At 42.0% G+C, this 14,409-nt stretch overlaps 5 protein-coding genes across 5 annotated transcripts; 2 read left to right on the top strand and 3 right to left on the bottom strand.

The window, feature by feature from the left end:
• Nucleotides 1–475: 475 nt before the first annotated feature.
• SS1G_07521 (predicted protein) lies at nt 476–631 on the bottom strand (the record flags this gene model as incomplete). The annotated part of the gene is made up of 1 exon (XM_001592023.1): nt 476–631. The coding sequence occupies one exon, from the start codon at nt 629–631 to the stop codon at nt 476–478; it is 156 nt and encodes a 51-aa protein (XP_001592073.1).
• A 3,467-nt stretch (nt 632–4,098) lies between these two features.
• SS1G_07522 (hypothetical protein) lies at nt 4,099–6,240 on the top strand (the record flags this gene model as incomplete). Its single annotated transcript, XM_001592024.1, has 4 exons — nt 4,099–4,102; nt 4,179–4,476; nt 4,549–4,901; nt 4,955–6,240. 4 exons carry the CDS (start codon nt 4,099–4,101, stop codon nt 6,238–6,240), a joined length of 1,941 nt encoding a protein of 646 aa, XP_001592074.1.
• Nucleotides 6,241–8,768: 2,528 nt separating this feature from the next.
• Nucleotides 8,769–10,149, bottom strand: SS1G_07523 (conserved hypothetical protein; the record flags this gene model as incomplete). Its single annotated transcript, XM_001592025.1, has 3 exons — nt 8,769–8,795; nt 8,869–9,749; nt 9,813–10,149. 3 exons carry the CDS (start codon nt 10,147–10,149, stop codon nt 8,769–8,771), a joined length of 1,245 nt encoding a protein of 414 aa, XP_001592075.1.
• A 508-nt stretch (nt 10,150–10,657) lies between these two features.
• Nucleotides 10,658–11,995, bottom strand: SS1G_07524 (hypothetical protein; the record flags this gene model as incomplete). The annotated part of the gene is made up of 7 exons (XM_001592026.1): nt 10,658–10,797; nt 10,852–11,295; nt 11,346–11,371; nt 11,428–11,490; nt 11,563–11,689; nt 11,744–11,772; nt 11,835–11,995. 7 exons carry the CDS (start codon nt 11,993–11,995, stop codon nt 10,658–10,660), a joined length of 990 nt encoding a protein of 329 aa, XP_001592076.1.
• A 447-nt stretch (nt 11,996–12,442) lies between these two features.
• SS1G_07525 (conserved hypothetical protein) lies at nt 12,443–14,236 on the top strand (the record flags this gene model as incomplete). Its single annotated transcript, XM_001592027.1, has 2 exons — nt 12,443–12,749; nt 12,798–14,236. 2 exons carry the CDS (start codon nt 12,443–12,445, stop codon nt 14,234–14,236), a joined length of 1,746 nt encoding a protein of 581 aa, XP_001592077.1.
• Between the last annotated feature and the right edge of the window lie 173 nt (nt 14,237–14,409).

Consider the following 14,409-nt stretch of genomic DNA (forward strand, 5'->3'; position numbering starts at 1 on the left):
TAAGACTAATTTTCAAAATGAAGTAAAGTAGAGAAACATGCCCTCATACCCTTACTTGAATAGTGTGTTGGTGTAGATAAACCTGAAGCTACTTGAAGGAACAGTGAAGGGTGAAATAAAGATGAAGATGCGAAAGGAGATTGAGATGAAAAAAGACACAGAGATGGATATGGAATGGAAGTGCATATAAAAATAGAGAATGGGATGGGGATGAAAGAAGGGAAAAGGGGAAAAGAGAAGATATAAGTTAGTGAATGAATGCGCTCTTCCCAGGGACGTCCATTAACCTACGTACGACAAGTACTTGGTGAAGAAAATTATATAAAATCATACTGTAATCTTACATTCTTATGGAAAACCTGTTAGGAAAAATTGCGCAAATAATTTAATAGAATTTTTGTTTTTGATAAATTTATAGGTGTATATATATATATATATGAGGTTTAATCACAGCTATTGTACCAGAGATACCCGGTTAAATAAGTTCACCGTCAACACCAGGTATACGGTCGCAATGTAGTAAACCGACACCCAGATCTAGTCTCGCCCAGTCCAAAGAGATATTGACTCTAAGATTACGATTCTTTGTTTCCTCTTCCTTTTTCCCCCTTCTGTTCCAAATCCTTCTCATTTTTATTCACATTCTCCTTCTTCTACATACCAACAGTTATCCATCCGGATCCCACGATTCCCATCCCATCACTTCCGTTACATGTTTATCATTGAAATTTGAAACTAACAAACAGTTGGTTCTAAAGTGGATAGATAAATCCATATCTCTAGAAATTGAATAGATAGATAGATAGATAGATAGATAGATAGATAGAATAGATACCTACCCACCCGGCAATACAATATCTCATCTCAACGACCCAAATAGTAGCAACCGTCCGAAATTTGGAAAATTGCCAAGGCCTGCAGTCTGCAGGCGGGTGCTTTCGTATGTATGTATCACTTTTGTGTTTTTTGTGTGTCCTGTCGGTCGGTCCAAATATTATTATAAATTTGCACACTTACAGAGGTTCTTAATCATCAATGTGACTTTTTTCTTGCGGGTATAGGCGCTCATTGTCGGTCGGTCAGTCACTCACTCACCCCCTTACGTTTGCAGGATGAATGATTGATTGATTGGATTTGGTGGGTATTCACTACTCTCCCTGAGTCTCATACAGTATTACAACCAAGTTCCAACTTCCAACAAGTTTGGCTGGTTTTGTAAGATGAGATGAAATGAGATAAGAGAGAGGTTAATTCACATCATATCGCATTCCTAGTACCTACCTACGGAGGTATTCCCGCTTCAATTCAGTCTAATTATGTGATATCTATCTATCTATCTATCTATCCCACGTGGATTGATTCCTTCAGCAGGGTAAGTCAGAACTCAAAAGGTTGAATGGGATAAACGGTATAGTATAGCTAGCATGAGCATGGTATGGTATGGTATGATTAGATTGGTGCTTAAACGGATACTAGCAAGTTAATTTTGAATGGGAATCAAATCCTTCGATTGATCGAGTAATTCATGCCGTCTTGGTATCTTTACCTCAGCAATAAGCGCCGGATAACCGTAGCCGAATAACTACAGCTTGTTCAAGGGGAGGAAGAAGAAAATCAAGCAAATAACGATTTCAGCCTTCACTGAATCCTGATTGATTGATTTGTTTGATGTGAGATGGATGTTGATGATCTCGATGAAATCATCCTTCTGGGGTTTTGTATCTATCGTATGACATCTTTAATCCTGAGTACAACATTGGTTTTTCCAATTGTTGGCTGTCTTCCAAGATTCTTGAACAAAAAGCTTCGAATGCTTCGCCTCGGGCTTGCAGATTGTACCTAACTTGGGGATGATCATGATACAGAGTACTTTTGATTTTGGATGTCTGTCGGTATGCACTGTGCAGAGAGGCAGACAGGCATCAAGATCAATCAGGATTGATTAGATATGGATGAAGGGGGGTTGGGTTATGGATGGTATGCTTTCTCCACTTGTTTCTTACTGTGTAATTTATTAGGTATCCACAGAGCAATAACCTACCGAGTCGGGGTCACCCATCTCACACCGTATCATCTATATCATTTTACCTGATTGATGTCTGAGAAATAGAGATGTGGCAAATTCACATCTTTTTATAATTTCTATAACGGTCTTGATGAGCATACCTTAAGGTAAGGAAGGCTTTAAGTTTAGTTTTGTATTTATGTATGTATATATCTATTATTAGTTAGTTGTATTAAAAGAATATAATATAATATAATATAATAAACAAACATAATCATCGAGTCTAATAGGCAGTTACCTTATTAATTACTAATTAGACACTGACATTTCACCATATCTCCCATGTTTTGTCTTATCGTACTCAAGTAACTAAGTGCAAGAAGGACCGAGGTGAGCGAGGATTGTTACTTTCCAGCTCGGTTGAAGAGTCCCTTTGGGGTATCAATTTTTGAAGCCTCCATAGCCCTCAAATTTATCCTATCCAATCATTATCACGAAATTTCATATCGAAATCCAATAATATGTAATCTTAGTATGTATTATGTATGTATCTTGCTTTTCTGCTTATTATTGATTATTCAGCTAGCTGATTCCCAGCATATGGTTTCACTCATCCATGAATCAAATCACCATGAATCAAATCATCCAAGACTTCCCTTGAATCTTTGATCCCAAGAAAAGGAAAATGCTTGTTGGCTACGAACGAGCAACGGTAGACTGGTGGATGGGCGGCTCACTTGAATACGGATCAGAGTACAGAGTAGATACACAAGCTTACTGCTCTATTCCTTACACTTTCTTTTACCTTATACCAAGTATTGCCAAGTAGACTTCGGCTAACAAGTCAAAAGATTAATTCTTATTTGGCAGGTCAAAGTAACTCGAGGCAGTTCGTTTGCAACAATCCTGTACGCCCAGTCTCGCGAGTCGAAAGTCTCGGATCCTCTTTTCCTTACATACCAGCCATACTGATCAAAACCTGGGATATAAATGTGGATGTGATGTTCCTGTTCCAGTCGACTGGTTAGAGAGCCGAGTTTACCGTCAGCCGTCAGCTCATTATTCCGAATTCCCCCAGAATCTTCGTTTCGCCTCTCACTTCCTTTGCCCTCTCTCTTACTGCTGCTCGCGCGACCTAAATGTTCTTATCGGATTGACTGCTTGGCGACATTTCTTAAAAACTTGGCAGCAAACGTTACCTTCCTATTGTGGAGTAAGGAGGAGATGATTATTTGTTGGCCATGAAATCGCTTGACAAATGAGAATGCTTTGGTCTAAATGAATTTTGGTAGAGAGATGAAGGACGCACGATTGAAGGTGGATTTTTGATGTCATGCTTTGACTCTTCACATTGGGGATATGATTGCGTGATGGGAGGATGGCAAAGTGGACTACTATAGTGGAGAAGCCCTCGCATCTGTCTATCTTTGCCCATCGAGGTAGTACTGCGTGGCTGGCATGCTTGACCACTGTCTTTGCCCATACATGTTTAGGGTAATTATATTGTATGCACGACAGCGCCCCCCCCCTCATAGTGGTATCGGGTGAAAATAGAACTCTATCTTCACTACAATACACAAGTGGGCTATCGATTTACTCTTCCCTCGACTGTATTTGCCACACAAAAACGAGGGAGCCTTGTCAATTTTAGAATCTGGGGTCCAAGTTTATATCTTCTAGAACGATTTGGTATGGCTGTGATATGTTCCGTGCGTCAATATCAGTTACGCACCTTCCTCTTTGGGACGTCTCCGTGATGGAGCGACATGCGAATCAGTTCACAAAGCACAATCGCGAGAGCTCGTACCAGCTGATAACGGTGCTGATTGGTATGGCTTTCCCGTTTTTTCGAGGGAAGGGATATGGTCCCATGCTAGCTGGATGTGCATGCGAGCAGCATGCAACATGCTCCGAATTGGTTGCTACTGGGATGATGAAATGGGATGTGGGGAATTCAGGTGGTGTAGCTTCACGATTCACTGCTATGGCAGCGGTATATTTATTCTCGTGTTTCCCCTCCACTTGCTTGACTTCTTTAGTCGCACTTCTACGACCACTCTCTCTACCTGCTGTGATCGATCAACTTCGCAATCATGGGTAAGCATTCTTTCCGTTGGTTTTGTTCACGTTCATCTTGACATCGGTGATATTCTTTACTGACAATTAACGATAGTTGCACAAGAAAATATCACAGCCGACATCCAAGGTGCCATCCTGGGCAGTGACAATGTTCTGGACATGGACCACAAAGGATCCCTCGTCCATACAGTCTCGCGAGAACGTCATGCCACCACCGGGCAGGAAACCGAAGCCGCAATAGTCCATGCAGAAGGTCATGGACACGATCACATCGATCCAGATTTAATTCCTACCGAGGAAGAGAAAAAGACTCTCCGAAAAGTTGCTGGAAAGCTTCCTACTATCACCTACTTAATCTGTGCTGTTGAATTCGCTGAGCGAGCTTCTTACTAGTATGTAACACCACCTTGATCGCGTCATTTGCAATTTCAATTTTTAAATTAGCTAACATAATTCACTCGTAGTGGTTGCAATGGTCTCTTCAACAACTATGTCAACAGACCCCTTCCCGTCGGCGGTGATGGATATGGTGCACCACCACGTGGAACGGAACAAACTGCCGGAGCTTTAGGTCTCGGCACGGTCAAAGCAACAGCCACATCTCAATCATTCTCTATGCTTGCATATGCACTTCCATTGTTCTTCGGATGGCTTGCAGATACCAAAACCGGTAGATTCAAGATTATTTGCTGGGGTGTAGCAGTATGTGGTATTGCACATATTCTCATGTGTGCTAGTGGTGCTCCTAGTCTGTTGGCCAGTGGAGGTGCCAAGGCTCCTTTCTTCTTGAGTGTTTATACTTTGTCTATTGGTGCTGGTAAGTTATCTATTCGTCCGAAAATCGAGCCTTCATAACTAACCTTCTGGCAGCTATGTTCAAACCTAACATCGCGCCAACACTTCTCGATCAAATGCCAAGCGCAGTACCCGTCAAGAAGACCCTCGCATCTGGTGAAGTCGTCATCGTCGATCCCGAATCTACCACCGAACGTGTCATGCTTTGGTTTTACCTTCTCGTCAATATTGGTGGATTCATGGGTGTCCCAACTGCATACACCGAAAAATACATCGGCTGGTGGTTGTCCTTCCTCCTTCCACTTCTCCTTTATGTTCCTCTTCCATTCCTCCTTTGGTACATGCGCAAACGTCTCATCCTTTACCCACCAGGAGGATCTGATCTCGCAAACGTTTGCCGTGTTGTCGGTATCTGCTTCAAGAGAGGTGGTTTGAGAAAGATCTTTACTCGCAAGGGAGGATTCTTCGAACCAGCTAAGCCATCCAACATTGCCAAATCTGGTAATGTTATTTCAGTGCCATGGAATGATGGATTTATCGAAGATGTAAAGCGAACTTTCGAAGCAGCCGGAATCTTCTGTTTCTTCCCTATTCAAAATATCAACGATAACGGTCTCGGTAGCTCTGCTAGTGCCCTTTCCACCATGTTGACTACACGTGGTGCTCCCAACGATGTTATGAACAACTTCAACTCTCTCTCCATTATCATGGTCGCTCCAATGCTCAACTATGGTCTCTATCCTTTCTTGAGAGCCCGCAACATTCACTATGGACCAATCGCTAGAATGACCACTGGATTCTTCCTTTCCACCCTCGGAGGCGCCGCCTATACCGTCCTCAATTACTACGCATACAAGATCGGACCTTGCGGAAAGTATGGATCTTCCGAATCCTGTGTTGATGCCAATGGTGTCTCCCTCGTTTCCTCCATCTCAGTTTGGTACATGGCCATCCCTTACGCTATCGGTGGTATTTCCGAACTCTTCGTCAACGTTCCAGCCTACGGTATTGCATACTCCAGAGCTCCTGCCAACATGAGAGGTCTCGTATCCGCTCTTAACTTGTTCACTCAAGCTATTGCTTATGCTCTCGGTCTTGCATGCGCTGGTGTTATCAAGGATCCATATCTCACTTGGGATTTCGGTGCGCCAACCATCATCGGTGCCATTATGATGGTCGTTTTCTACTGGCTCTACAGAGACATCGATAAGGAAGAATATACACTCAGTCAAAATGATGAACAGATGCATGTCGCAGATGCACCAATTGATGGACAAAGCACTAGTGAGAAGACATCTCCACCTTCTTACGAAGGCGAGAAGCGTGGTATCAGGGATACGAAAACTGAGCTTGAAGGTTAGAAAAGCGAAAAGTTTAATGCTGGTGGCGGAGTAGGGGGTTTGGGATTTTGGGATTGCGATTGGGGTGTGTTGATGAATTTCTATGATACCGTATGACAGGATGATATATTTGGGTTGGTTGGGTGATGGGCTCAGAAAAGCTAGATGCTGGCGAGCTATCGCTAGATAATTACTTCTTAATGACATTCTTTTATTTTAATTATGTGTTTCCATGCCAGTGGTATGATCATGAAGCTTCTTGAAATGTCGTTTCTATTTCTTTGCTACCGATGATAAGACTCTTACAACTGGGGGTAATACTCATTCATTGCTACAAAGGTAAACATAAGATCAGTGACCAAGTAGAATCTTAGTATATAGCGGTGCTTCTCCAACCACCCATATTCCAACATCTGCTTAGGTAGCAGGAGAACAAAAGTTCTATATTACAAAATTCCTACAGTGATTTACAATTATAATCTCAATCTTAATCTTAATATTACTACCTATATATATCTCTATCTTCCTCAAGCCCATCCATCCACTAAACGAAGACATTCTTTCCTCTCCTAGCCCTGCAACCTGAGGTTCATGGAATGTTCCTTCATATATATATACAAGCGCAAGATTACTACATGTATAGTCAATCGCATGAAAGATCTCTTGCGAAATTAAGATTACGACTCTCAATTCAAATTTGGAGTTGGAGTTGGAGTTGGAGTCGGAATGTGCGAATTTATAGTCAAGAAGTCAAGAAATCCGGGACATGAAGATATTTTACGAATAAACTCGTCCTTTAGGCCGGACTTTCATCTAGTATCATGTGGGATCTGGGATTTTATGAGAAACTTCCTTTTTTTAGATTACAGGAAGCACGAAACTTGAAGAGGAAAGATAGGAGCTAGGAGCAATGGCATCGGATATTAGAACTAAGTTGCGCGGATGAGATGTAATAATACATACCCCTATTCCCAATTTTCCCACCATAAAGTCTTACTTCTCTCGTTCATTTCTCTCACCAGTTGGTCGAGATAGTACCGTCATTCAAGAGACTAATTAATAGTTGACTTGAACGCAAAGGATATATATATTCAAAACTATCTAAACAAATTAAAAAAAATAAGAATAGCAGAAAGAATTCTATCAGAAAAAGGCACGCGATTAGAGCTCCGTCTTGTAGTCTTACTCTGGTTATATATTCACCAAGTCCGTACTAAGTGAGGCCTGATTTATCTCGATTTTCATCTCAGTCTCATTACACTTATACATCGAAATAAGAGGTGAAGATTTAGGGTTATAAATTATAACACCAGTACGGTTGACTGGTCCTAACAATAAAACAGACAGCCTTTTATAATATTAATACATGTAAGATCTTACATATTCATTCCATCCCACCAAATCCTGAAACTGCAAACCTTATGCTACAGTTTCTTCTTTTCCGAAAAAGCTAAGCTGACTTCCAGGTTGCTTTGACAATACCTCCCCCCCAACTCCTCCTCTTCAGATTTATCCGCGAGATGCTGAGTACGGGGCTTCCATGCCACAAGGCTGTCCATCTTATGGAACATTACAGTGTACACAATTATGACCCATACCGTTACTAGTAAAGGATGAACTTGAAACGAATATGGGGATGTTAGTGCCATTTGCACTAAAAAATGTAGATGCCATGGTATTCCAAACTTTTACCAGCTTAGGCACTATGGCTATAATAAGGCTTGTGATTGATAATGAATGAGCTGGGACGAAAAGGCCCAACTCGCATACGTTGAGAAGAGAGGAAAAAAGCTAACATAAGGAATATATAGTTCATCAATTCCGAGTGACCGTATGATGCTCGCAAAGATGTAGGTTTGGCTCAACGAACTCCATGACACAATCGGCGACGATGCCTTGTGCATGTTAGAGCTATTACACAAATATACGAGCACTACTCTTATGCAGAGGTCCCGGTTGCATCCCTCACATGCACAAAGCGGCGTATTGATGTTCTAGAGAACGGATGTCGTATTGACTAGCGGGGATTAAAAAAAAAAAAAATCTGGGACCGTTGGAGAAGAGGATATGGTGGTGTTAAAAATCGACCTCTGTCAAACTACGCGGAGCATCGAAATTTGACAAGAAAGACAACGATCTTATTCAGGAGACTGATCAGGGAGGCCTACCCTACGGCCGATGTGTGAATGCCCTAGAAGAGTCCTAGGAGAATAGATTGACAATAGTCTTCGTGATCAATGATGGTGGGGATGGGACCAACGATGACGTTGTCAAGCAATAACAAAGAGAAATGGCGGTGCTATTCGGTTGGTATTGAGTATGGGAGCATAAGAATTGTGATTATATTTGAAGATTTGAATAAAGAATTGACTGAGAAGGGAGTCAAGGTGAAGCGCATGATTGATCATATCAATAATTGAAGATTATATTATATTCCCATCTCTACTCCGACGCCTAGGCAATGCTGCGCTCCCGAAACGCCATCCCAATTGACACCTATGATCAAAACCTAGATATTTATTAGTGATATTTTCGAATATCATTAGGACTCAAACTTTACCGTATCTCATAAGATCCTGCCCTGGTCATATATCTCACCCATTTTACACTTGAATAATTATTCTTTTCAAACACCTTCAAATATCTAACCAACAGCCCCGAACTTGTGAACATCAACAAGCTAAAGTTCAAACTCAACGGAGGTCTTGACCATGCCTTCTGATTCGTCATACTTGTCAATGTAGCTTCCGCGCTCAAAACAAATTCATTCTGTCCGGTAAATCTCGGTATCTTCCATATAATAACATTCTCCTCTGGAACATATTTTGCCTTTCCTTGTGTACATCGATCGGTGATTCGAGCAGTATTTAGAGGCGTCGGAATCTTAACAATAACATTGGTGGCGAAGAGCTTGCTACCATAATTGGCTCGAATCGCAATACTGTATTCGACCTTTGTTTTACCAACTTCGTTCACAATAGCATGGATTTTAAATGGCAGATTGACATTTTCGGTGGCTCGATAGCGCATAAGTTCGAACTCTCCATCGGGAGGTATGAATGAGATAATTCTGTCGGTATCAAACTTTCCTAGCTTGACACATTGGTGAAATTGACAATCCTCCAGCGTAACGCTACCGGCAGCTGCTTTGGTGGCCTTGGTGCCCATACGGTTTCCAGATGGTAGAGATGAAAGACTATCACCATCTAACAATAATCGGTCATTGAGTCCAAACTTGCATTCTGGTGTTCCGGAAAGATACGCTCTCATGACGATTTGACCATTTACATCAGCTCGTAGAACAGTTCCTGTAGCAGACATTAAAAGATTGACATCTTCAATTACATCCACAAATGCTTCATTCTTCCTGTATTTAACATCGGCTTTCCTCCACGATAAAGCTCCGGTTGCTTGCATTGTAATCTTCGCCGAGTCTTCCATGGTTCGTTCCGACTTGACACCTTCCGTTGTAATGTACATCTTTAATGTATCCGTCTCGGTATTTTGAGGATATCCAAAATCCAAGATTTCTATTTCGCAAATGTATTAGCTCCTGGAGGATCTAATACTTGCGACTTGCGCATTGCACTCACCATCTAAAAGTTCATATACCAGAACGAAATTGTTCTTAACCGCTTCTTCATCAAACTTCCCAAAGTAACCTTTTCCCAGCGCAATCAATCTATATAAGAATTCGAAAACCAGCGCAGCATTGGCATTACTCTTGGTAATCGCGACCAAGTATATGTTCTCGTGTTTGACATGACTGAAGGTTGTGCTTCCTAATGTAAGGATTGGTGAACGAACTTGAGCATTGGAGATGACTTGAATCCGAAAGACATCTGCGAGTCGAGGTCGACAATCATTTCGGAATGCGCGAAAGATTAAATTCTCTCCCTTTTGATTGAAGATCAATATGCCAGACAGCATTTTGATTTATAGGCGGATGAAGGAGGATTTCGTTGTTGAAAGTCGACGGAGGATGTGTGGAGCCGGGAGCTTTGGACAAGGAGTAGGAGGATGTTTAGAGTTAGAAATCCATTAAGGTCATCATCAATTTACCGAACATTCCTCGTCGATAGTGTTCAGGGGCTAACAACAACTCTTTCCAAAAATCTAAGTGGTTTTTTATATTATTGGATTTTAAGCTGATCATGAGTATGTTTATACTAATTGTCAATCACTTTCTCAGATAGTCTCAGAAGATTATGTTGTGGTCCTCAACATCTATTCGCTTTGGGTCTGTACAAGTTGTCACTCATCATACACGTGGAAACTTTGCCTCGATTATCTTTTGTATCACAAGTCTATAAAAATCTATGCTGGCACACATGGGTAATTGCTAGCTGTACAGGAATGAGGTATTGGTGAAGAAACCCATGAAAACCAAATGCACACCATCATCGCCTCCCATTATCTATTCACAAAATAAATATCCTTAAATCATGTCGAGTCTCATGAACTCAGCATGTAATGTCTTTCCGAGCAATGCTGGACTTCTCTCAACGATAACACCAGCAGCCTCGAGAGCTGAGATCTTGGAATCGGCACCACCCTTTCCACCACTGACAATGGCACCTAATTTATGAGTTAGCAAGATATCTTCTGTCGAAATTAGCTCAATCTACTTACCAGCGTGTCCCATTCTTCGTCCAGGAGGAGCAGAGATACCAGCGATAAAGCTGACAACTGGTTTCTTAGAGGTATTGTAATCCTTCAAGAACTCGGCAGCATCCTCTTCTGCAGATCCTCCAATTTCTCCAATCATGATAATACCATCAGTCTCCTCATCCTCAAGGAATACCTTCAAGCAATCGATAAAGTTAGTTCCGGAGAATGGATCACCGCCAATACCAACAACAAGGGATTGTCCCAATCCAGCTTGTGTAGTTTGGTTAACAGCTTCATAGGTTAAAGTTCCTGAACGAGAAACAATACCAATACGTCCACGCTTGTGAATAAACCCTGGCATGATACCGATTTTACACTGTCCTGGTGCAATGAGACCCGGGCAATTGGGTCCAACCAAACGTGTCTTTCCTTGAGTCTTCAAGATGTCTGTGATTCGAACCATGTCTGGATTGAGGTTAGATATATGCGCTCAAGCTCCAAACATACAAACATACCATGTTGTGGAATACCCTCAGTGATACTAACCCACATCAGTCAGCATAAGTGCTATCACATGCAAATTTCATATATTCTTACCACACAACCAAAGGGATTTCAGCAGCGATAGCCTCCTCAATACCGGCGGCAGCAAGAGGGGGTCTGCAATGTATATCATATCAGCATCAGTCCATCCTTTCATCACAGATTATTTGCGACTGCAATATTTCTTACGGGACGAAGATAGCAGAAGCTGTAGCGCCGGCTTCCTTGACAGCTTGTTCGACGTTTGAGAAAACAGGTAAATCGAGATGAGTTTGACCAGCCTTCTTTGGGTTTGTGCCTCCAACAACGGTTGTACCTATTCCATATCAGAATCCTTCAATTTCCTATTGTTCGCATTGGAGAGACATACCGTATTCGATAGCTTGCTGGGCATGGAAACTATGGCAGAATTTGTCAACATGACTCTTTAATGCCAAATAGAGAGTCGCAATAGTACTCACGTTCCTTGTTTACCAGTAAAACCTTGATAGATAACTCTGGTATCCTTAGTGATACGAAGGTTTTCTGCCGTCGCAGCATAGGCAGAGGTTGCTGTGGAATAGCCCTGTCTTCTCATAGCTGCCTGCATGGCAGGTCTGGCACATCTTGAAAAAGCCTGCATCTTGTCTAGGGACAATTGATGTCGGATAGAAAAGACAGAAATACGATATAAAGTTTTTTATCTTGAATAATTTCCTTCTTTCTTACCAGCTTCGAACTTCTCTCAGTTACGGACGGAATCGCTTGCAGGGCTTCTCCGATTTTGGCCGGGATATAGTAATTCCGGTAGGTTTTTGGTAGTTTTTGGTGAATTTTAGTGCAACATCATGGTTGGAATTTTATTTTACTCGAGAACATCAATTTTGGTAGATAATTATTACCCCGCCATATTTTCAAAACCATCAACTCCTGGACAACCATCAGTGCATCTCACGAATCTCACGAACCTCACCACCATTAACCTCACAGATTATATTTGCTAGAAAGACTCAGCTAGGACTGCATGAAAAGACCGGATTCGAAGTCATTCTATCGCACCATCACACGTTCATACAACTGACAGTTTAACATGGCCACCACGGTCGATACTATGACTTTGTCAGATCGGCAGAGGAAGCCAAAGGATCCTAATCTACCTCCGGAGAATGAACGATACTTGAGAGCGTGTTCAGATATTGCGAGCGCTTTAGTACAGGATCATGAATCTCAACAGGATCCAAATGTACCAAGGAAGGACATCAATTTGAATAGTTTACGCGCCAAAATGTCCAAACGTCACAGGCTCAGCAATATTCCACCATTAACTGCTATCATTGCCGCCATTCCAGAACATTATAAGAAATATATCCTTCCAAAGTTGATCGCAAAACCCATTAGTATGTATTTCCACGCGCATTAACATCTGCGGGCTAACTGTACACAAGGGAGTGCTTCTGGTATTGCAGTTGTCGCAGTTATGTGTAAACCACATCGATGTCCTCATATCGCATACACAGGAAACATTTGCGTCTATTGCCCTGGTGGGCCTGATTCTGATTTCGAATATTCTACACAATCGTACACCGGTTACGAACCTACTTCGATGAGAGCTATTCGAGCACGATACGATCCTTTCGAACAGGCTAGAGGACGGGTAGATCAAATCAAGTCTTTGGGTCACAGTGTCGACAAGGTTGAATATATCATTATGGGCGGAACTTTCATGTCATTATCTGAAAGTTACAGAGATGGGTTTATCTCCCAATTACACAATGCGCTTAGTGGATACCAGGGAAACAATGTCGATGAAGCAGTTCAAGCTGGAGAGATGAGCAACATTAAATGTGTCGGTATTACAATCGAAACACGACCGGATTACTGTCTGCAGCCACATTTATCTGCCATGTTGAGGTATGGCTGTACCCGTTTGGAAATTGGTGTACAATCTCTATATGAGGATGTCGCTCGAGATACCAATAGAGGTCACACTGTTGCTGCGGTCGCAGAAACATTTTGCTTAGCGAAGGATGCTGGTTTCAAAGTTGTTAGCCATATGATGCCAGATTTACCTAATGTCGGAATGGAGAGAGACTTGGATCAATTCAGAGAATATTTCGAAAATCCAGCCTTCAGAACCGACGGTCTCAAAATTTACCCAACACTTGTCATTCGCGGAACTGGTTTATATGAACTATGGAGAACTGGCAGATACAAGAACTACACACCAAATGCCCTGATTGATATAGTTGCTCGTATCCTCGCTCTTGTGCCACCCTGGACCCGTATTTATCGTGTTCAAAGAGATATTCCAATGCCTTTGGTTACATCTGGTGTCGAAAATGGAAATCTCCGAGAGCTTGCATTGAGCAGAATGAAGGACTTTGGTACTACCTGTCGTGATGTTCGAACTCGTGAAGTTGGTATCAATGAAGTCAAGAATAAGATCCGTCCTTCTCAAGTTGAGCTTGTACGAAGAGATTATACCGCGAACAAAGGATGGGAGACATTTTTGGCATATGAAGATCCAAAACAGGATATCCTTATTGGATTACTCCGCTTGAGAAAGTGTTCCTCCACACATACTTTTAGACCTGAGCTTACTGGACAACCCACGAGTATAATTCGTGAGCTCCACGTTTATGGTTCAGCCGTACCTGTTCATGCTCGTGATCCAAGGAAGTTCCAACATCAAGGATATGGTACATTACTCATGGAAGAGGCCGAAAGAATCGCTCGAAATGAACATGGGAGTACGAAGATAAGTGTCATCAGTGGTGTCGGGACGAGGGATTATTACCGAAGATTAGGCTATTGGCTTGATGGTCCTTACATGAGCAAGATGCTACCACCAAAGGATGATGAGGATAGTGATGATGACTTTTGATGTCAAAATATCCGGGAACCTTCACTCTAGTCACGCCGCTCGGCTGTAAAATTTATCAAGAAGCTTAGCTGACAACGCGATTGTGCCTCACTACATTTGGGTAACCATAGCTTGGTTTTGGGATTTTGTATCATAGCAGGATCTTTTAGCATACGCTCTCTGAAAGGCTTAAG

The sequence above is a fragment of the Sclerotinia sclerotiorum genome, genomic scaffold (genome assembly GCF_000146945.2).
Source record: "Sclerotinia sclerotiorum 1980 UF-70 scaffold_9 genomic scaffold, whole genome shotgun sequence".
NCBI classification, from domain to species: Eukaryota; Fungi; Ascomycota; class Leotiomycetes; order Helotiales; family Sclerotiniaceae; genus Sclerotinia; species Sclerotinia sclerotiorum.